This window comes from Halichoerus grypus, chromosome 10 (genome assembly GCF_964656455.1).
Source record: "Halichoerus grypus chromosome 10, mHalGry1.hap1.1, whole genome shotgun sequence".
NCBI classification, from domain to species: Eukaryota; Metazoa; Chordata; class Mammalia; order Carnivora; family Phocidae; genus Halichoerus; species Halichoerus grypus.
The window spans coordinates 28942750-28966575 of record NC_135721.1 but is presented as its reverse complement, the minus strand read 5'-3'; the positions used below and the strand labels follow the sequence as shown (position 1 = coordinate 28966575).

Sequence of the window (23826 nt, the reverse complement as noted above, 5' to 3'; positions counted from 1 at the left end):
TGGGAACAGGGATGAGGCAAAGGAAGGTCATTTGAGAAGTTAATGAGGAAAGATCAAAATTTCGATGATAAAGAGGGAACTGATGAACTTATTTAATTATAGGCAAAACTAATACTAAACTAAAACTAATACTAATACAGTGAAATTATTTTCTGTAAGGCAGCAGTTATCCAGGTGATGGATTTTCCAAGCATCACAAAATGCATCCTGTAGGGTGTGATCCAATATTGAGAGCAATCCTCTTCTGGTAACATTTTCCTTTGGGTTCTCTCTCTTCTCCGTCAGAGTTGCTGGCTGAACTATAGGAAGTTTGGGATTTCTGATATGTTAGGTAACTCAGATGAGACCTTTCTTTAATCATAGCTTCATAAAAGGGAACCTCAGAATGTACTGGGAGCTCCAAGTGAGTGATACATTAAGTATCACCTGTAAGAGACTTGGAGTGGAGCCAGTCATTAGTAGGTTAGGGGTAGGGGGAGGGGTTTGAAAAGAATAAATTGAAATTTTAAATAAGTTGTGTTCTTCTGATGGAGGGCTTTTTCTTCCTATTACATTCTGAATTTTCTTTTTTAATACCTGACACCTTTGTTTGCTTTTATGTTGTGCTAGCATTGGTATGAAAGCTGGATTGTTCTGAGGTTTGTTCCTACAGATGTGAAACAGGAATGAGATGAACATAAAGAACATGTCTTAATTTTTAATTATAGCGGGTCCCTAGGGCACTACCATGAACGCCAGAAATAGAATGAGCTTCTGAAACATTCTCTGGCTATTTTATCATTTGACTGCATGGAAGAATTTTACGACCCAGAGAACAGAGTGCTCCGGGGGCAAATGACGTTGCAGTTTTTCCTCTGAAAACCCAGGCCTGTAACTGAACCTCTACCACGTGCCTTCGGGAAGCAGCGCTTACCTAATTCTGCGCTCCCCGCTCCAGCCTGTGAGCCGGGCCGGGCCGGAGCTGCGTCTCACCGGCTGCCTGTGTGCGTGTGTTGTGGCTTTGTCGCAGCTTTGTGAGGCCTGGGTGGAAAAGCAGCTAGGGTTCAGAGCCAGGGGGTGACTGTGCGGCCCGAGCACGTGAGTGGGCCCGTGGGTGACGCTCAGAGGTGTTCAGTCGCGTGGGCACGTATGGACGGCGGTTATGCGCTCTTCCACCCATCTGGCTCTTCCACAGCCAGTCAGCGATTCCTCTACTTTGGGGGGTGGGTCCCCAGCCCACTAGAAGGTTCGCCTGGCGGGGGGGTCCTGCTCAAGGGAAAATTCTCCTTCTGCTTTCTTGGTGGGACTTCCTCATGGTTGTGTAACAACAAAGACCATGGCTTGGCTGCTAAGTGTTCATTTTAATGCGAAGGTATGAAATGAAAGAAGGTAGAAGAGTGGCCTCATTTGGCCTGAGAAGGGTGGGATGGATGCTGTACGGGCTCCTTAAGCTTTTTCTCGCACGTGCTGAACGACCCTGCTGTGGCCTCCAGGTTGCACCGAAGGCCGGCAGTGTAGACAGGGTTGCTGCTGTCACTTCCTTTCACTTCCTGGGGAGCTTCTTGCCTGTGTTACAAGCCTGACGGTATAGGGCTAACGTTATGGGTTCTTACCTCTTAAGTGGTATCCTAAGAGACATGGCCTTTTGGTATCTCATTTCTGGGCAATTGTAATAAATGTGTCTTGAGAGAACTTTTCACTGTTGGGTGTAGCCTTTTCAAACCTTTTTTAAAAAGTTGCTACTGTAGATCCTTGCATTGTTTGTTCTCATGATTTAATAGTATGTTTTTCTATACATATGTATGTACATCTTGTGTAAATATATACAAAATCTGTATTTCTATTTAAAAGTTTTTCTTCTTCCTCTAGTTCTGTGCCCTACATAGGGCAGCTTCGTGTCAGGAGCAGCTTTCTTTCGCGGACTCCAAGCTAGATTTCGTACAGCATTGTTCTGAAAGCTGGCTACCATTCCCTTCCTGCCATTGGGAACTCTGCACACTTGAACTTGGGTTTGTGATTCAGTATTACTAGATCATGCTTTCACTAATTCTTTGTATTATGAACCAAGAGAAGTATGGCACTGTTCTGAATTCTAGAGGTGTTTTGTGTTAAATACTAACAATTATGAGCTCTTCTCTCCAACTTTGCAGAGGAAGAGGGAAGTCATGTTTGTGCATGCGCAGTTATATTTTTCCTGAGCTGACAGTATGCCCAGTTGAGTTCTTACGGCTTTCTAGATCTGAACTGCACTGAAGAACTAGATTAAAGCATTGAGAGATTTATATTGTAGCTGTTCTTCGGTGGTGGCGAGAACCGACGCTGATCTTTATAAGGGGACTGTCAGGATAAATATTACCTACCAGTGTTGTCCAGGGAGACTGAAACGGAAACGCGGGCTGTTCTTGGAAGAAGTGGAAGCCGAATGTGCGCTCTCCCTGGTGGGGAGCGGGCTGATGTTGGAGGTTGCTGCGGGTTTCACCACCGTTCAGATGTTAACCATTAAGTTGCCATTCACTTTCAGAACTTTGTATTGTTGAACTTTGGATGTTTATATGTCTGCGAAGAAGTGTCCTTTACAAGGAGTTCGTGTCCCCTGAGGTGCTTTTGTGTCTGCGCAGCCGCGCCCCGCCCCCACTCCTGGTCTGTGTCCTTTGTGCGGGGGCGTCCTCCCCAAGTGCTACTCCGGGGAGCAGCTACTCATCCATCCAGCACTGGTCCTGAAACACTTTTCTGCCAGTTCCAGTCAAGTCATTGCCATTTAATAAATGTTGGAAAAAAGGGTAATATATGTTGGAGAGATTTTTTTTTGAGAGTTTTTGTTGTAGTTCTTAAGACTTTTCTTCCCTTGCAGTGCTAGATTCTTCCCTTTACCATTCTACATGTTGTCTGTCACTGCCGTGTGTAAGCTGGTGAACCCTGATTAGCTTCATGATGGTCAGGAGGGGAGAGAGAGACTTTTCCAGGTTGCCCTGGGTTGCTGTGGAATGACCGAAGTCCTGCTCTTTTCCTGGGTCTGTGAGACATTCCCGACAGCTACGGCAGCTACGGCATTCCCTCCCTCAGACCACGGGAGTGTGGGAAGTTACAGAGGACCTGTCAGGGCTTTAAAATGCCCCTTCAACATCTGTGAGCACACAGGCCCAGCCCTAGTCCTCATTCCACTGGGCACGTGGCACACCAGGGCTGCGAAGCAGCGGCTCAGGTTGGAGCTGGAGACCGGCTTGGCAGCTCCGCGGTCACCTGGGGCTGTGTGGAGCTCGAGCTAGTTTCCTGTTTGATTAGTGCCTTATATGATAGTGACCGTGTGGGCTTAACTCGCTCCTTGCCCCCCAATTGATGAAGATGCATACTTACACAATACAATTAATAACTTCAACTAAATTGATCCAAATTTGTAAAAATTTTGCCTATACTAAGGAAATAGCACTTTAGAAGGCATACGAGAGAGTCAAAAGTCCTTGAGGATAGGTTTTTGGGGAAGAGATTCAACAGTGTTCTGTTTATAGTTCATTCTTAAGTTGGTGCTTCTGGAGTGTATGAAAAAGTATTTTTTTTCCTTTCAACTCCCAGTCCCCTAATTCATAATGAGATTTCTCTGATTTTGTTTGATAAACTTGCTTCCCCAGTGGTAAACTACCAGTGTTTCCCACCTTGACCCTTCTCGCACACATGATGGATGGATTTTGATACCAGTGAGGAGAGGATGAGCAGGTTTCTGATTTGTGACTGACCACAGGTAGGTTTTAAGTCTCCCTAAGAGCAGCATCAAAGTGCCACCTACCCCGAGACGGGATTTTGTACAAGGGTTTGCAGGGTGAGGCCTGCCCTCGGAGAGCAGCCCTGGAGCTGCTGGGCGGGGGTGCTGGAGGGTCAGACTGACAACCTTAACACACAAGGCCTGTTAGTCCTTTTTGTGATGAGATTCAAAGTCCCAAGAACCCAGTTGCAAATAATTCCCTCATGGCTTCGTGGTTTGAGGAAAACAAAACAAACCGTAGACCCCCAGTGCACTCCAAGTGCCATATATCTATTTTATTCTTCAGGAAATTATATTTGTTTTTCTTTTACAAGAGCACAACAGGAACCAAAGTAAAAGAGTAATAGATACAGCACTCAGGATAAATCATATCTTTAAAATAATAATAAAAAAAATTTACACCTCGTCCTATATCCTGTTAGTATTTTCATAATACGGCCATGATTGAAAAAAACAAAAAGCAAGCATTTACAATTTTTTTGATAGAGATTTTTTTTATGCCAGGAATGGATTAATTGTCGACAAAATTTTATACTAATCAGGCTGATGTAAATCTATTTTGGTAACATCGTATCATTAACAAATTTATTTTGGAAACAGATAAAAATATTGCCCCTTGATAATAAATCTTTTTTTTTCCTTTGAATGCAAACAGCTAGAACACCTTTTTCTTTTCCTTTTGATATTCTAAGACAAAAAAAAATGGTTAATCTTCAGATTAATAAATTAGGTCATTATAATAATAAATTAATTTTTTTTAAAGTTCAGCAACCTCTGTCCAAGTATTTACAACAATACTTGAAAGTTCCTTTACAAAACAGAACACATTTTCTTTTCACATTAAGCATACTGGGTATCTGTGTCTTTCACAACAAGCATTTTAAAAAGAAAAATCAATGCACAAATGGGTAATTAGTATAAAAGTGCTAAGAGCTGTTTGAAAAGTTAACACTATAGTATACAGTCAGTTATATTTGAGGCAAACTACAACAAACTTCCAGCTTATTATGGACAATATTCCAGTAGTTGTTTCAAACAGTTGTTTGAAGAAAAAAAAAAAAAAATCCAGGAGCTGATTAGTGATGCAGATAAACTGCCATCAATGTTTCTGGCCAGTGAGCAAATTGAAAACCAACAGAGAGCATATCCAAATGAGAAAGAAGATTTTAATAAAGGAACACCTTCTCCACAGCAGGTATGTGATGCTGATGCACAAGGCGTGAGCAGACACACCCTCACACGCTCACACACTCACCACACACATCTTTCTTCCCAATTAAACTGCAGGTAGAATGAAATTTTGTCTTCTTAAAAATTTGTAAGTGATCAAAAGCATTGATATGGAATGCCTGTTTGTCTTTGTTCTGGTTAAAATCTCATAAAAATACATTCAACAGGAAAACATAAATTGTATGTGTATAAATATATATGCATATATATTATATACACACGCACACAAATACTTTTGTTTTTTTGAAGCATAAGATAGTTACATAAATATTCCTATAATTGCTAAAGTTTAAGGAGGCATATTTTTTTTTGAGCTTCAACAAAGGTGCTTGAATAATATACAATTAAAATGAAGTAGTTTCTATTTTGTAGAATCAGTATAGAATAAGGAAAAAAAAATCCCCAAACAGTCCTTTTTTAAAAAAGTTTCTTCTTAAGCTAGAGCTTCAACAAAAACTATGAACACCCAACAAGAGAACAAAGCCACGACAGACAATGAAGTACAGCCCCTGGAAATACCTGGTGTCTTTCGCCCTCTGCCTCCTTCCTGCCACGTGGTGGTAAGAAAAACTCCAGTGCTCACATCAAGAAATGACTTAGGTCTTGTTCACCTGCTGACTCTGCTAGGAACTGGCTGATTGGCTTGGAAGAGAACAAAAGCAGCAAAAAGTATAACTGTCTATCTCCTTAACAACCCGCGTTGGAGAAATGCCGCAGCGCATCTCTCCTGCTTCCTCACCGCCCACCGCAGCGGGACCGTATAGACAAGAAACTCGTGGCTTTAGCCCGGGGATGGCTAGCGCCAGGTGCTGGTGCGCTCGTCTGCAGTCCTAAGGTGGCTATGGCAGCCGGGTCGCAAGGCCTTTGTTTTCCCGCTCACTCGGGCCCGAGCTTTGAAGCAACCAGTGCAGTCTTCAAGGAAAAAAAGCTCCTCTGGGCCACTCAACTGCTTTTATTTTAACAGGATTTCTCCCCCATCCCCGAGCCCAGCTGACCAATTTGCCTTCCCAACACCACCCTCCCAACCCATCTCCCCAACCAAACTCAACTGTCCCCGCCCCCAAGTATCTCTACAGCTATATTACAAGCAAATATATCTTAGCAACTTTAAAAACTTTGGTTCTAAGAAAACACTTGGTCAGTTATCTTGAGGAAAGTGGGAATGCTTGTTCTGCACACTGCTGTAGACAGAGCCCATCCCGGTAAGTTCTCAGCGCTGTACATCAAGTCACAATCCAAAACGATCCACTAAGCAAGTGCACAAATTCTAGTTTACTTTTAAAAGCAGATTTAGTCGTTTTCTGTCTTTCAAAACCTCATCGACGTCGCCTTTCTTCACACTGTCTGGTAGAAGTTATCTGCCTGTAGGTGGCTCTGTTTTGGCATGCTGTAGAAGCCACTGAATCTCGCGTCCGGCTCGGCGATTCTTAGCATTCTCTGCGAACTGTCCACGGGGACTCTGCTTCCTTTCTTGCAGTCCACAGACACCAGCTGATTATTTAAGGAAGAAGGCTATTTAATGAGAGGAGGAAAAACCACAAAGAATTAGCTGTTTTATGTATCCTAACTTAACAAATTTAGTCCCGACTCAAGTGAGGTGATAGCTTTGCAGGACACGGACGGGCAGACTGGATGTGGAGTCCACACCCTGTTCTAGCACCAGCGGTAGTTTCGTAAGCGATCCTGCCTGACAAAACGGCTTAAAAGTGAACTGTCAATAAATTATGTTAGACGGAGTGGATGAAGGAACTGAGAAAAGAGAATGGTGAAACCACGGAACTATTTTCAAATCGTTGACATGCAGGCTGGCACTTACAAGGGCTGAAGGAGTGGGAGTCACCAGACAGCAGATTTTAAGAGAAACAATGTTAAATCACAGAGCCAGCCCGTCTGTAGCCAGCCACTCCATGCACGTTATGAACTGGTCTCTTTTCCCAGCTTTTCGCTGTGGGGACTGGGTCTTGCCCAGCCCCGTGTCCTGAGCCCGCAGGTGCCCAAACTGTATTTCTTAAAAGAAAATCAGAGGCCGGATAAGCATCTGACAGAAATTTTATATAGAAGAGTTATCTAGGTGGTAAACTGGATTAAAATAATTATTCAAGCTGTTTTCAAATTCTTAAGGGTATATGATTTTTTCTTAAAGAAAAAAGACTAAATGTAAAAAGTAGACTCAGGGTTGGAAAAAGTCATGACTTTTCCCTTTAATGAAAATGAATTTTCTTGGCTTTTAAGATAGGCTGATTTGACAACAAATACATATTCTTCCTTTCTCAGTATGCAATGTGCCCCTTTCTGCCTGGTCTAGTGTTACTTTACAGTCTCTTCAGGATCTTCTGCCACCTGTCCCCTGGTGCTTGCCCTGGATACGCCTCCCTGTCCTTTGGAGTTCTGTATATGCTCAGGACGCTCGAGCGGTCTTGTGGCTCTCACCCGAGTGCTGGCGCCCTCTTTCTAGGTTTCTTTCCCAATTCTAAGCTGATAGATCACTGAGAAATTCAGGTTTTAATTTCTAATATAAACAATGAATCCAGAAGTATTTTTTTTTTGAAAACTTTAAATCCAGGACATTGGCTGTGTGGAAGGTCAGGATTCATTAACCAGTGGGTGATGGGTAGTTCGTCCACTGATTGCTCCGGCCCCAGGCAAGTCCTCTGTAGTGGATGGGCCCAGCTTGCTGTGCATTTGAGCCCGGGAAGACCAAAGCAAAATTTTCACTGGCTAATATAAAAGACATCAAGCAATTTAAGGAAATGTAAGCACGCAAGCTTTCCTAGTTCGGTCACTCAAGAGACAAACTTTTTCAGGACAATACCTTAGTTGGTGTTCGATACCAGCAAAGCAGTGGTATCCACTGTTTCTTCTGATTGATGAACAGGAATGCTATTATAATAGAGAGGCCGATTATTATGGGAACCACAACCGAGGCAATGGAGTCCAGTGAAGAATCTTCGCCCGGATGCAGCCTGTTGTTATCTCTGTAATCTACCTGCAGGTGACCCATGTCTAGGAGAAAAACAGTTAACAAGCATTTATTACCTAAACAAGAATTTTTAAGGATTATTTTAGTTACACTGCAAATGCAAATCAATGACTTGGTTTCATTTCTTCCCAGTGCTTTCAGGCTAAACATGATTCAAATGTAAAGATCCAGAGGGCTCTTACGAGAGGGCAGAGCTCTTAGGGATGGATGTGAGACAGGAAATATGAGGGTGAGAAGGTTAACAACTGGGCAAGATGAAGCTGCTTCTTGCTTCATCCTTATAAATTGACTAAACTAGATTACTGAAAGTATTTTGATTAACATTAACCTATATGGTCTTCTCTAAGATTCGGAAACAGAAACATTAGCTTACCTCCCCGCTTACCAGCAAATAGGAGACTAGAACAAAGTATCTTCTTGGACTTACCATACTAACAGCCAAGACTAATTACTAATGTAACAGTAAAAACTACACCAGCTCAAGAGTTTGGTCTTTTGGTTGATACTGAGCTCTAAGCAAAAATGCCTCCCTCTTCATAAAATTGTTGAAAACTCACTAGGCCTAATAGATCATTTTCCTGCCTTAGTTAATATACTGCACAGGAGACAACATTTAATTTTGTTCTTATGAATGCAGGTCTTTCTGTTCCTTTAAGTCATCATTCTTGCCATAAATATTGCAGAGATCACTAGGTTAACTCTATATCAATCAGGAGCACTCCCTGGAAGTTTCCTTACTTTTATTTTTTTTCAAATAAACTACTGTGTTCAGATTGTCTAAATGCATCAAAGACCAGGTTAGTGAATGATGCAGGAATTACACAATCAAAAAGAGTTGCTCTTAAATTGTTCTGGAAACTCAGCTCATCATAGCACAGCTTTGTGATATTAAGACTGTCTACAGTTTAAAAACCAGATTTTTATTAATACGCTTCTTCCTGTGTGGGGGGGGGGGGGGGCTTGCGGGGATGGAAAGAAGAGGACCTTCCTAGTCATTCTATCCAGTGTAGATGGTAATACTTTACAGGAAGTTGAAAAAACCCTCATTATTTATCGGCATCAAGATAAATACCAAAGGTCAAAATAACATCTTATTGATGAATTCAGGTTTTAAATACACAATGAATAAAGGAATGAACTTTTGCCTTACCACACTCCAAATGATATAGCAAATGGTTTTAGGAATATATGTCATACAAGGAAATTGAAAAGTTAAGGAAAATTTAGTGAAAGGAAAAGGAAGCTTCAAGTCTATTTATAAAATTCAGTCCAGTGCTTAAGTTCTGTTTTGATGCAAAAAGCAGGCCATAAAATTGAGCTTTGGGCTTCCTAGCAGCAAAAGCAAAAGAGGAAACAAATACCATCAACAAGATTACAATGTCATCAACATTAAAAAATAATCTTGCTGGGTGCCTGGGTGGCTCAGTCGTTAAGCGTCTGCCTTCAGCTCAGGTCATGATCCCAGGGTCCTGGGATCGAGCCCCGCATCGGGCTCCCTGCTCAACGGGAAGTCTGCTTTTCCCTCTCCCACTCCCCCTGCTTATGTTCCCTCTCTCGCTGTCTGTCAAATAAATAAATAAAATCTTAAAAAAAAAAAATCTTGCTTAGGAGAAGTACAAATTTTCCTGCTACTGACACATGAGGAAATATCCTCCTCAGGGACTTTGTAACAGAGATGCTAAGTAATGCACAGGTCCTCAATATACTGCAGTAAATAAGGCTGTTGTTATGACCAAAGCCCAGCATGCAGAACAGTGTGTGGCACAGAGTAGGCACGAATATTTATTGATTGAATGAATTTAAACGTAATGATAAAGCACAATTCAGTCATAGCAATTATATAAGTAGCCAAAACGCTGGGTCCAGGAGTTTGGCTCCCTGGTTATCTGGCTTGATCTAAAGAAGCATAACCTGCAGACTATCTAGAGTAACAACAGACCATTAATCTCTCAAGCAATAAATATTGCTTCTCCCAAAAGATATAAAAATTGCCTAGCAGTGATTTTGAGAATGTCCTTGGAGTAGACAGGAGGCGGTGTTGAGTCATGGCTAAGAGGAAGTTTATACTCTTGATCAAGAGGTCTACTTTTAGAGAGCGCAATATTGACAGGAACCCTGCCTTGCTTTGTCACTTAACTACTGAGAGACAGAATAATGTGCCTGTTACACAACTGAAAAGGACAGAGCTGGGGGAAAAAAAGCAAGGAATAAACCTGATGAGTGGAAAAATCAGCACATATAATCAACTGAACTCTCATGGAGTAAGAACAACCTAGAAGCAGAGGGTAACCTAATGCACAATTGCTTAGTCCAGAATCCACAGGGACTGAATAACGTATTATTCTTCTGCTCACATACGTACAAATAGGAGAGCTGGCTTTGAAATTCCAGATACCAGGCTCTTAGGACAAAGAACATCTTTCTTTCCATCATCACTAAGTCTCTCAGCATGTGGGGCCAGAAGGAGGCATATTATCCAGTTACCTGCAGACTTACTTAATCATTCTGGGTTAAATATGTTACAGCCAAGCAGGTCTTCCCTGGAGTCCTTATTTGAACTTACTTGGGCTTGCCATTTAAAAAGATACGCAAAGGAAGTTAAAATAAAAAAAAAGGTAGACCACATGTAAGATTACAGAGATCTCAGTCGACTTCAGCACTTACCTCTGGGGAGATGGATAATGTCATTTTCACTGGGTGTCGGCCACAAGGGAACCTCTAGGTCAATCTCTCCACGGTGATTCGTTTTCTCAATGGGTATATTGGTTGGTTCTGGGACATACATTTCTAAAAGAAAAGGACATTTTTCATAAGAGATGATGGAGGAGCTACTTACTCTTGACTCTTGTTTCCTCAATCCAAATGGATGGTGCATTCAATCAGTACAATACGTCCTGGGACATGAAAGATCCTGTTTCTGCATTTCTGTCACCTACTGCTAGAGAGTCACTACCTTTGCAAGCGCGGGAAACAGGTCTTATGACCATGTAAAAAAGGGAGAGAAAGTTTTCTCCCGCACCAGGGAGAAAGCTCTGCTTTTTCATGTCAAATGGTGTTGGCCCTGTAGTTTTGTGCAAGCTGATAGGGACTGGCTGAATTGGAAGGATTTCTTTTACTTTCCATCAGCTAAATACTATACCTTAATAACGGTTTCTCTTTAATCCATGGATGTTGAATCATTTATATAAAATATATCACAGGAAGTGAAAAAGTAAAAGCATCTTTCACTCTATGCATTTCTTAGGCATTTCCCCTCCAGTCACTTCCCCTAAATGGGAACAGACTGTAGGCAGACCTGATGAGGTGTGGCCTGGCTCAAGTATAAAATGTCTGCTTTGTTACCATTGGAACCATGTGGACTAAAAGAGGATCTTCAGTAAATACAGTTCCATGATCTAACTTGATCACGTAGGCACTCTGATCAATAAGATTCTACAACATGAAACAAGGCCATCTAAGAAGAACAATATTCTTTGTCCCAAATATCAGGGTTTTTTCCCTTTTTTTCTTTTTAAAGCTAAGTTCTAAAAGGGACCAGTTTAAAAAGTTCAGAGTCTTCTTTGGCTCCTAACAAATATATTTATATATCCTTTCTTCATCTGGTTAACATTTTAAATAAATAGTTCTTGAGAACCCCTATTTTCAAAAGGTGACACAAAAGTCTGCATCAGCCATATAGCTCCTTTTGGCCAGATCCTGCCGTATTATTAAACTCATTTTTATAAGGTTACTCAACATTGGTAATACTAAATATTCACTAGTAGCCCAATTGAGTCCAAAATAAAATATATAAAGTACAAGTGATAGAAGTTAAAATAGAACTAACAATCCCCTGCTCACAGTGACTGCCGTCTATCCTGTAGTTACCTGCCTTTCAAGAAGTAAACCGTAAGATGAAGTAGAGAGAAGGGGAAATGATAGGGAAGAGAGTGTTTGCTCTGCTTCCGCTGTCTGTTAATGGAGTTCCTGCCTGGGAAGGAAGTCGGAGAGGTTAAGTGAATTGCCCAAGATGATGCGTCCAGGAACTGGTAGAGGTGGGATTCAAATCCGGTTCTGTGACGCCACGGCCCGGGTCTTCTGGTGCCCCAGGAATAAAGTTATTTTAGCCTTTGTCCCCGAGTCTTCTGCTTTCTTTCTTAAATACAGCTGACCTTGAACAACTCGGGTCTGAACTGCATGGGTCTACTTATAAGTGGGCTTTATCAGTACAGTACTGTAATTGTACTTTTCCTTATGATTTTCTTACTATTCTCTTTTCTCTAGCTTATCCTAAGACTATAACACCTATAACATACAAAGTATGTGTTAATCGACTCTTTATGATATTGGTAAGGCTCCTGGTCAACAGAAGGCTATTAGTAGTTAAGTTTTGGGGGAGTCATAAAAGTTATATGGGGACTTTCGAGTGCTTGGGGTTTGGCACCTCAGACACGGCAAGGCCTAGACACTTACAGTTTCAAAAAGATACCTAAAAACTCTAGAATTAAAAAGAGAATTTACTGACGGTGTTATTTAGAGAAGCAGGGGCCGCTGGAGTGAAACCAATGACTCTCAAACTTTTCTGTCCTCTCTGAGTCACCTGAAGGGCTTATAAAATGTGCTGATTCTCACAGGTCGTGATTCTGTAGGCCTACGGTGGGTGATTCTGGGGTGGGTGCATAGGGCATGGCGTTTAGTTCACCCACTGAGAAACCCTGATCACGTGATAGGAATATCCTGGAAGAGTCTGGAAAGAAAAGTGGCCTTGACATTTAGGTGACATCTTTCGACGCCACAGCACCTCTGAGTGCCTCCCCTAAGGGTCCACACAGCACCGAACCTTCCTGTCACAACAGCTCCCCCCGCCCCCCCCCAGTGTCAGGGAACTCAGCAGAAAAGGCCAAAGTGAGATCTATCCACCAGACCTAGCAGTGTAGACGGCTAAGCAGCCAAAGCCCCCACGGAGGTCCCCAGAGCTGGGATCGGTTCTGCTTCACCTCAGGGTCTTCCTGGGTGAGAGCAGCAGAGAAGCAGGCTTGAAATCCTCGCACCGCCTATCTGCACATGCATAGATTGCAAGGGAAAGCCCACACACGGCACACTGGACAGGTGAGTCCTCCTCCCCCAGGTGCTTAGGAAGGCTCTGCTTGGCAGCAGTGGGGGAGGTACAAGGGTACGCCCTGGGTCAGGGAGGGGGTCTCACACGGTGATTAATTATATCACCCCTGTCCACAAATACTTCCTGAGCGCGTCGCTGGTCCACGTGTTGGGGAGGCAGCCATGAGCAAGACCAGTCCTGCTCTTGTGGGCCCCTCCCCGCTGAGCGGCTCACAGCCTGCCCTGGGTACGGGTCTGCTCCACTGACCTCAGTACGGCTCGGACTGAAGTCCAGCTACACCTCCTTCTTCATCACAAAATACTCAGAGCTCTAGTTTGGAGCCCTCACGCCCAAGGGTCATTGCCCTTTAACGTGAACTTACAAGGGACACTGTCTCTGAGCAGTTTTGCCAAAAAGGATACATCTTTTGGCAAAACAAAAACAAAAACAACGATTTGGACAAACAAAAAGAAGTGTGGGAGCCACGCTCTTTCCATGCCTAGACCCAGGGCCTCCACGGCCAAGGCCTGTGTCTGACCCCAACTCTCACATACAGCCCTTCTGGCATTTACTGTCACAGCCCTTCACAGCTGCTGGCATCGCAGACACAAAACTACATCTGGCCAGGCCACGTGGATCACGGGCACGTGGTCACAATGAAGACTTACTCCTGTGGTCAAATATGTTCTGAACTTCAGAGGCACCCAAGACCCCTTACTGGGGAAATATTTTACTTTCAGAGGCACCTGGCCAGTTGTAAGAGCCACCTTCCCTGAAATGTCCTCTCCTGGAATATGGGGGGGGGCAGGATGCTTGGGGCTCACAAGCTGAGGCACCATTTTTGGGGAGATGGAACCTGCAGTCAACTGAGGACCAGAAAGCCCAAGTCTGCCAACTAGTGGCGTGACCTCGGAGAATCCACTTAACTTCCCCGAGCCTCGGTTTCTTCTGTTAAAATGGGACAAGTACGAACCAGCTCACGGGTTTTATCCTCATATCCTAAGACAGCAGAGGGGGAAAGTGCTTTGTAAGGGGTGAGACTGGCCAGACCGGCAGTCGGTATGTACAGGGGGCAACGCGAGGTGGCAGGAACTATCGAGATGAGAAATGGAAGCCTGGCACTTCGGTGAGGATCCCGGGCTAAGATCACACAGTGAGCCAGTGAGAACAGGGCGGGGACCCACCTTCCTTGGAAGGACACAATCAAATGCAAGGTGGCAAAGCGTGACTGATTGCAAAGTTTGCTTATAGAGAACATGGAGAAATGATTCATTAATAGTACATCAGATGCAGAAAGGAGATTTACAGAAATTAAATTTCAATCCAACAGTAAATCCTAACTGAGAAGTCCCTGGAGAAATCTTTCATAATGAACAAGGATGTTATATATATATGCACTCTCTCCTTTCTTAAAGTCACAAACCAAGGACAGTGTCTCTTGACCTCTATTCCTAGCACCGTCACCTGGATTTGGGGGCCTTGTTGTCACACACCTGGGACGTCTGCCATGTGGGTTACGGCTGTCCCAGCCTCTGGTCTCCCCCTGCTTTAGTCCCTCCTACACATCCCCTATGAATCCTCCCAAAGCACCTATGTGACCATGTCCTTCACCTGCTCAAAAATGAGCCTCCCCACCCGAACAAAGGATGGCATCTACGCTCTTCATTTCACTCCAGTCAAGAGAGCCCACCTGTCCTGCAAGGTCTAGCTCGAATCCTGGGGAAGCCTGCAAGACCACTCCCCCTGACAGCAGTCTCACTTGTGAACCGTGTAACAGGGCTGATAACCAGCGTCTCCAATTCACCCTCCCCTTCTTTTTTGAAACCACTCTCATTAGACTTAGCCTCCACACCACTGTGCCGAAATGGCTCTGGTCAGGGCGATTAGGACAAGGCTAAATGACAACGGTTAGTTTGCATGTCTCCTGCGAGGACCTAACGGCGCCCCCAGCCCAGGTCCCCCTGGCTTCTGGGTCACAGCTCCCGGGCTCCTTCCACGTCGCTGTGGCTCCTTCTCTGTTTCCTCTGCTAGGCCCTCCTCCCCTGCTTGGTCTCCCAAAGTTGGAGGGTTTCTGGGCTCAGTCATGGCGGCCCTTCTCCACCACACTCACTCCCTGGGGGATCTCGTCACCCAATCCCAAGGCTTACAAACCACTAAATCCTACTGATTGTCCCCTCACAACAGAATCCGAGCCCGGCCACTCCTCCTGCCTCCAGAGCCACGACTGGCGGCCACCTGCATTACTGGGAAAGCCTCCGACTACTCTTTGCCTCCACATCCCACAGTCTATGTTCAACCCAGCACCAGAGACATCCCTTGAAAGGGGAAGTCAGCTTCCCTCCTTTGCTTAAGACCCTCCGATGTTTCTCTCCCACTCAGTAAAATCCTGCCCCCGCCGAGAGACCACAGGTTTCAGCTCCCGGCGGCCTCTCCGCTCGCCTGACCCTCCTGCTCCCGGGGCCCGTCCACACAGGCCTCTGGGCTGTCCTTCAACAGGCACTGTGTGTTCCCAGCCCAGGGCTCTGCCCTGTCTATACCCAGAGGGTTCTGCCTCTTCCCTCGGAGTCCTCCATTCTTCTGGGTCTCCTAAATGACACCTGTTCAAACAAAACCACCGGTCGCTTCTCCTTTGCCCCCTGACTGGCTATGCTTTGCGCCATAGTCCTTGGCCTCACCCTGGGTGCTGTCTCTTTCTTGTTTCTTGTTTGCTACCTGTCCTTCCCCACGAAAACGTGAGCTCCGTGTGGACGGTGTTGAGTTCTCTGCGGTGCCCCCAGTGCCTCGGACAGGCTGGTGCACAGTGGGCACTAAGCGAGTCTCTGCTGAATACCAAAGGTCAAGTCTCCCCATTTGTACGTCAGAAGCATCTTACTGGGAAGTTGGGTATGGAGCTTGTGAGACAGGTGGTGCGGAGCAAACCAGCTCCCATGAGAAATACACGGTTTTCCTCGTTCTTCTTTGGGTGACCCTCAGGGATTTCATTTTCCGCCGGGTGCAGTGATAAACCAGCAGAGTGAACATGACTCTCCGTCTGGGCCTTACACGACGCCCACGAGACAAGCAGGAAGAGCACCCAAGTGAAGGCTCTGGAAAGGGCTCAGCCTCCTGAGCGGGCACAACATCCCAGCCTTTACAGGGTCTCGAGAAGTGGACATTTTCAGCAAAAGGTCAATGAGTGCAGACAATGCGACGCCTGGGGCTTAACTGACTGTCCCATTTATGACTGCACGGTGTAGAAGCACGGCTGGCAGGACTCCGAGCTTCCTGCATCGCAGGACACAAGACTCTCTAACATAATGCAGCAAGGTGAAGATGGAAAGGATCCTGACTCACTGCTAGAGTGCAGGCGCTCTGCGGTCTGGACTGCTGCTGGAGTCTGTGTGTTTACGGCTGGGGGGTCTGGACTGCGGCCCAGGCCGTGCTGCGGAGGGCTCAGGCCCTGCATTTCTAGGACGAGGGGCAGAGGACTAGGGCATGAGACATAGGGAAGGAAGAGGAAGGCCTGGGGCAGGGGGGGATCTGGGCAGCAGTCGGGGGGGGCTGAGGTTTGAGACTTGGAGGCGGGCTGCTGAGCGGACATGAAGGGTGGATGTGGGGGGAGGCGCAGGCGTGGGGTTCCACGGCTGCCGGCTGGGGTCTCCATGGGAAGAGACGGTGTTGGCCAGAGGGCTTGGGGGCAGGCAGCCCGGGACAACCTGGGTACTGCTGGGACTGCTGAACTGAACCCAGACTGAACAGAGCTGTATTCTTCAAACGCAGCTGTTCCATTCTGGCTCTGGTGTACAGTCCCCCACCGTGTCCGATCTCGGGCTAGTCCAGCACGCACGGACACCGTGCCACCCACACAGCACAGGTGTGCTCAAGAGTCTGGTACGGCCATCAGGCTCGTGCTGCCACCAGTATTTAGAGAATGCAAATGGGAAGCAGCAGAGCAATTCTAGCGGGGCCCACAGTCAGGCACTCACCCGGGTGTCACTCTCTCAAGCTCCCCCCGCGCCCCTGCCCCCCATCTCTGCACGGGGAGACCCCGGCTGGGCCCACGCACTGCATGGGCCCCGCGAGCCGGCGGAACCGGCTCGGAGCTGCGCCGGCTCCACACGCCATCCGCGCCACCAGCGGGGTACCTGGGCACATCGGGCAGCAGCTTCCTTCCACGTTGATGGGCTCGACGCAGGGCAGAGGGGGGCAGCTGACGGTGGAGCAGAGCGTCTGGCCCTGCAGGCAGTAGCAGTGCGTGCAGCTGTCTATGTCCCACCGCTCCTCGTCGGCGTACGCCTTCCCGCTGAAGTGGCACACCGCCTTCCTCGGGGTCGTGTCTTCTAGGGGACAGAACAGCACAGGGTGGAGTCGCGGGACGGGACCGAGGGCCGTGGAGACTAACACAGGGCAGGGACGGGTACGGCCAGGGGGAATGGGACCCACCGGGCAGGTGTCACTAGACTGTCACTGCAAAAAGCGCAAATTCGTTCACACCGGGTGGCCGGGGAACACACGACACGAGAAAAACCCAAATACAAATAGGTAGAGACACGTTCAGAGGTTTTACGTGGTAGGGGATAAAAAGTCCAGCTGAGTATATTTACAGAGACATTTCATGAAATTCCTACTTTCAGTTAATCTTTTCGTAAGTGGTTCAGGGGAGTAGTAAGGAATGACCGTGGCGCGTCACCGGGAATGAGGGGGCATCAGCGGCGACACGACCACTTCCTTCAGTCTTCAGTGATGCTCGGTGCGTTTCCCCCTTGTCAACAAAGGCATTTCTACTTTAGAAACTACCTCATTTCAGTTCAATCCATTCTTCCAGCCAACTATGGTTTTTGACTAAATATATATATATATTTATACATATATATATATATATACTTTTTTTTTTTAAGATTTTATTTATTTTAGAGACAGACTGAGAGCACGAGTGGGAGGAGGAGGGGAGGGAAGCAGAGACTCTGAAACAGATTTTGTGCTGAGCGCGGAGCCTGACACTGAGCGGGGCTTGATCTCAGACCTAGAGATCATGACCTGGGCCGAAACCAAGAGTTGGGACTCTTAACCGACTGAGCCACCCAGGTGCCCCTGACAACAATATATTTTTAGGAGTTACTGTTGTAAGAATTTACAGTTTAAAACCCTCTGCTCTTCTTTCTTCTCCAGTCTCTCTTGCCATCATTTCCTCCCATCCCCAACTTTTTTCTAGAAAGTTTCTTTCTTCTCTTGGACTCAATGCCGCCTCCTGGTTTTACCTGAACTTACTTATGAGTGGTCACAATTTACAGCCAGTCTTTCTCTCCAGACCTCAAGAACGGTGGCTCAAAGAGAGGCCCCAGTGCCCCGCAGAGATGGGGCAGACCAACGGGGAAATGGGGGCCAGCACTTCCTCGTCACTGGACAGGCCAATAACTGGATGACTCCTACCAACCTGGGGAAATTTTATGCTCAGATTCTAAAGGCAGCTCTACTGACCACTGGTCACCGATAATTAAAAAGCTATAAAGGAATCTGGAAGGAAAGTTCCTTAGGAAAGGAGTGATGTTAGGGGCTCAGGGTTCTTCCTTCTGGAAGGCACTTGGGAAGCTCTAATGGAGGCAGTGTTTATTGCCCAGACACAGAGGACGGAGCCCAGGACGCCTGCAGGAGTGAGGAAAAACGTGTGGGCATCAGGTGCCACGTTCTCTGAGCAACCCCAACCTGCAGCCACCTGCTCTAAGGTGGCCGGAATCTGCTGTCTGCGGAGACCCAGCTCAAAGCTTCCTGCTGAACTTTTCCAGAGGAGGCTCACCAAAGACAGAAATGTTCTTATCTGTTTTTGGTGTCCATGTCCTCTTCTTAACCAATTACTCAAGCATATGCACCTTACTGAATGGCACTGAGAATGTCCTATTACTCTAGTATGTTGTATTTCCATAGCCGCGTCTCAGTCCACTGCAGACTTCTATAAGCAGGTCAAGTGTCAGAATGCACAATCTCTCTGTTTCTCAACATTTCTTCATGGTTTCTCTCAGTACTGCTGCCTGAGCTCAACAAGGGATACCGAGTAATCACAGGAAGTTCCAGTTGTGAACAGAAATGCTTTCTCATTATCTATGAAAAAATGTACCTCGCTTTCTCAACGTTCCACAGAAAGTTTTCTGGTGCACTGACGGTTAAGCTTAAAAACGTAACTGGAGGCTTTCGAACCAAACCCCTGATAGACGTTTCTGCCTAGCCTAGTCCTCAGGGGAGGCAACTTCATTAAGATATCTCAAATGCACATGTCAAATGGCTCAGTAGAATCATTTAATGAACCCAATTCAAGTAATATTCTGACCTCCAGCCAACTTTTCATTGAGGACATTAGATTTGCCATCAAATCTAGAGTCTATTATGCAGAGACTTCTTTATGAAAGGAAGTAGCTCTTCATAAAGCAATATCACTGATTATATTTTCCATAAACCTTGTAACAGCTCCTCTGATGGACCAATATCATGGCATAAAATTTGAATAACGGATTACCGTGCAAGGACCTTAGAAGAGAGAAGGTTAAACTCCTCGCCCATCCTGTCCAGCACTTTCTGCTGTGCTTTTCCTCCCAAAGGCATCTTGGCCAGTCCTCTCAGAGAAAAGGAGCGAGGGAATGAACTGTAGGCATGAACTCAGGAAGGATGGGGACTTCATAAAAAGGGGTTCGAATCAAGGCCAAGCACTGGTTTGTATTTTCTCAGGATCTAGGCAAAGACACATCTTAAGATACTTAATTAATTAATGCTACTCCTACTTATGAGGCTAAAATTATCTGTGAAAAATTGCACTGATACTAAGAATAATCATGATATGTTGAACATTACAAAGACATTCATTCGTTGATTCTACAAACTCTTCTCATCAGTGGGAAAGAAGGCATGACCACGACCCTGACCCAGAGGACTGCAGAGACGTGGTGGAACAGGCTTGGGGAACTGGACACCTCACCACAGAACAACACAGAAACCACTGCTCCTGTGAGTTTAACACGGAGGGCAAAGCAACTAACTGCCGGGGGGCTGGGGAAGGCATGACTCAGGACTCGGTGTTCACATTTCACTTGGAGGGACGAGCAGAAGACAAAGCTGTGGGGAGGGCATTCCAAGCAGAAGACAGTGTGTCCAACAGCTTGACACACTGGAAGGGCAGTGAGAGCGTCAGAATGGGGAGAGAGAGAGAGAGAGAGAGAGTGTGTGTGTGTGTGTGCACGTGCACACGCATGTGCACACACACACGCACCGTGGCTGGAGGTGAAGCTGGGGTCAGATGGTAAGGGGCCTTGAGTAACAACGGACGTATTGAGATTTCTTCCTGTAGAAGACAGGAGGGACCTTAGCAGCTTTAATGGTCGGAAGAGAGCTCTAGAAAAGGGCAACATGGAGGACAAGATGGGGAAAGGAAGTTGAGGATACTGGTCACAGGGATGTGACGTGGGCTCGGTCAGGGCAGCGTGGATGGAGGCGGACAGGCAAGGCGAGATTTGAGAGATTTCTGAGAGACAGATGTCAGGATATGGATGCTGAGGAAGGACAACCCTTTCTGCACAGGAGGCTGGGCAGAGGTAATTCCAATAGATGAGTCATTTCACTGCTTTAAGCAATAAACGGGGAATTTGTGAGGGACCTGGTCAGGCCTTATCGAACTCCTCCAGATATTCCAATGGATTAGTAATTGATTATTAATGCAGTGATCGATCCTCCAACTCTTAGGCCTCTCTGCATGAACACAACCAGGAAGCCGCCGCTAGGACAGAGCCAATTTGGGGTGCAACAAGGTAAGAGAGGACAAATTTCAGTCACTGGGAGCTTTGGGTAGGAAAACAGTGGATTGTGTGGGGTCATCAGTAGAACTGGCGGTTCCCTTCCTGTGACTCTATAGAGTTTATATACCATTGAGCCAATAATCCTTCTAGGAATCTATCCCAAGGAAATCAGAAAAGTCCTGAAGTAAGTGTTTTCTGGTGGATGTTCATCACAATATTATTTATAACAACAAGAAGTTAGGGAAATAAATCTGTGTCTAACAATAAGAGAATGTTTAAATGATTCAATGAAATCATATGAGAGAATACTGGGCAGTTATTAAAATGCATCACGTATAGGACAAGCTCCATCACGTAAAGAGGAAAATTAAAAACTGTCTAGAGAGAAATGAAAATGTTAATAGTAACTTATGTTAGAATTGGTGAGTTTTTCTCTTCACCTTTTTTTGACAATGAATGTCAGTTACTTTTGATAAGTAGACAGCAATATATAAAATGGAAATCTTGAACACACACACACACACACACACGAGCATGCATTATCTACCTGACCCCTCCCAACCCCCAAACACACACACACGAGGATACTGAGGGGGAAGAGCTTAATCGGAGCCCGGTTCTAGAGCACCTGGCTATGTGGTATGGTGCTCTCTGAATGCTAGCAGCTCAACTCTGAAGAATCTGAGTAGACTGTAAGAAAACTAAACCATGGAAGAAACACCCAACGATCAAATGCTGAGCTACAGCATAATACAGTGTTCATGTAACTGCTGACTCAGCAACTAAAGGAGACCATTTCTCAAAGAATATTTATAAAATGATCTAAGAAAGTAACTACTCTGAATGACTTGGAGGTGATGGGTTGAACCAAGAACTCTGACTATATGTTGGGTGAAAATGAAATTCCTTATTTGATTTTGTTACAAAAATAGACATTTTCCTAAATTCAATGAAGATTAAGAATTCAAAGTAGCCATGTGATGGCAAGGAAGACTGAGATGCATTCTCCTGGGAGTCCCCCAGAGAGGACTGCAGCAGGCTCCACGCAGTCACTCAGAGGGCGAGCCAGATGGGTCCCATGTCCAGGGGCTTCCGTGGTCACAATAAAGCCATTCCCCTCAGGGAGTGGGCTGACATGGACTGAATTTCCAGGAATTTCTACCGGTTTATCTCTATTCCATTTAAGCTCTGCTCATCACAGATTATCTCGGAAGCATCTTGCCTTCAAGATTATTTTCAACTAATTCCAACTTGAGATCAGGAAGGTTTAAAAAACCAGGTGTGCCACGTTCATGGCAGCATTATTACAACAGCCCAGACATGGAAACAACCTAAGTATCCATTGATGGATGAATGGTCAAAGAAGTTGTGTTATATATATACAATAGAATATTATTCAGCCATAAAAATGAAAAAAAATCCTACCATTTGTGACAATATGGATGGACCTTGAAGGTATGAGGCCAAGTGAAATAAAGACAAACACTACACGATCTCATTGAAATGTGGACTCTAAAAAAACAAACAAAACACAAAACTCATAGAAAAAGAGATCAGACTTGTGGTTACCAGAGGTGGGGGGGGGGGTGACAGGAAGGGAACTGGAGAAAGGTAGTCAAAAGGTACAAATTTCCAGTTGTAAGATGAATAAGCACTAGGGATGTGATGTACGACATGATGACTACAGCTAACACTGCTATGGGATAGACAGCAAAGTTGTTAAGAGAATAAATTCTAAGACTTCTCATCACAAGGAGAAATTTTCTTTCTTTTAATTGCACCCATATGAGATGACAGATGTTAACTACACCTATGGTGGTGATCATTTCACAATACATGCAACTCAAACCATCATGCTGTATACCTTAAACTTATAATGGCACTTGGTTGCAGGACTGAGGGACCTCAAGGTCTGCACAAAACTCTAAGCCAATGTTGAAGTTCACGGTGCAGAGCTCAGGGAGGCCACAAGATCTAAGAACTGAATGACACTGAACAGCATTCTAGCATTCTCATAGCTGCCCTTCTTAAAGACTGGAGATGAGAAGAAACAAACGGTAGAGATAAGAGAAACACCAGATGGTTCTGAAAGAGGAATCTAGGTGCCAAATATTGAAGAACCGAAAGTGCATCTACTGAGCATCCATGGCGCCCAGGTACCGTGCTCAAGAACTCACTGCCATTCAGCTTCACAGGCACCCTAAGAAGGAGGGCAGTCTATTCTCTTGAGGAGACTCAGGTTTACAGAGGGGAAGCAACTTGATGTAACCAAACCACTACGTGGCAGAGCCCACATAATCCCCTGGCTCCGTCTGACTACAAGGCTCAGGTTCTCTACGCTGAGCTCAACTCAGTGGCTCCTTTCCTTCCATCCCAGGAACGCACAGAACCCTCTTCATGTGGTCTCCAATGTTCCAGGGCCTCCCTGGGAAGGACACAACACCGTCAGGGGAGGGCCAAGCTGGTTCCAACGTGCTGCTGTGGGGAGAGCCACGGCTAGCTTTAGGTGTGTTAAGTCAGGACAGGCGGGCTTGAGGACGCGGCCTTCAGTCCAAGAGGAGATCCGTTTCAGAGACCGTGACAGAGCAATGCTTCCCCTCCACTGCTTAGAGGGAGTGTTTTCTACGGGATCTTCACATCTGATCAGTTTGAACCACGGTATCAGTACGTTTCATAATGATCAAGTGCGTTTCTTCAAAGGTGCTTTAAAACAAAGCCACATGTAAGACTCTACTGAATTTCCATGTGAAATAAATGGAGGATTCTTGGTTTTTGGAAAGCCCTGACTAATCCTTTCCAGGGTGGCTGCTATGTGGCCCAGATTCATTCATTAGAGTTTGGTTAATGAGGCTTTATAAAAATATTTCTACTTTTGACTAAATTTTACCTGAAGGGCAAAGATCTAAACAGAGGCCTTGAAACCATGGAGTCACTTGGGCTGACTGATGGATTTCGGTGTCCCCTAGTTCTCACAGGCTCTTTCTGCTCCTGGTTAAGCCACCGCCTTCCATGGCACAGTTGGGTTAATTTGAGAAAGCTGTCAGAG

At 45.6% G+C, this 23826-nt stretch overlaps 2 protein-coding genes across 13 annotated transcripts in view; one reads left to right on the top strand and one right to left on the bottom strand.

Annotated features, from left to right (window-relative positions):
• The window catches only part of FEZ2 (fasciculation and elongation protein zeta 2), a 41122-nt gene extending 38359 nt beyond the window's left edge, over positions 1–2763 (top strand). For 3 of the 7 annotated variants that reach the window (XR_004926383.2, XM_036121414.2, XM_078056181.1), the window contains 2 exons: positions 286–331; positions 1849–2763. Coding sequence is in view for 4 of the 7 variants with exons in the window: in XM_036121414.2 (XP_035977307.1) it covers positions 286–305 (20 nt within the window). In the remaining 3 variants the exon portion in view is untranslated. Of the gene's footprint in view, positions 1–285; positions 332–609; positions 639–1848 lie in introns of all 7 variants that reach the window. The other 4 variants (XR_013441643.1, XM_078056180.1, XR_004926381.2 and 1 more) reach the window with 2 other exon arrangements.
• Positions 2764–3985: 1222 nt separating this feature from the next.
• CRIM1 (cysteine rich transmembrane BMP regulator 1) overlaps positions 3986–23826 on the bottom strand; it is a 183664-nt gene continuing 163823 nt past the window's right edge. For 4 of the 6 annotated variants that reach the window (XM_078056176.1, XM_078056178.1, XM_078056179.1 and 1 more), the window contains 4 exons: positions 17148–17342; positions 10611–10733; positions 7779–7969; positions 3986–6478 (listed from right to left, as the gene is read on the bottom strand). In XM_078056176.1, the coding sequence (XP_077912302.1) occupies positions 6302–6478; positions 7779–7969; positions 10611–10733; positions 17148–17342 (686 nt within the window). In that variant the 3' untranslated portion in view covers positions 3986–6301. The remainder of the gene's footprint in view (positions 6479–7778; positions 7970–10610; positions 10734–17147; positions 17343–23826) is intronic. The other 2 variants (XM_078056175.1, XM_078056174.1) reach the window with 2 other exon arrangements.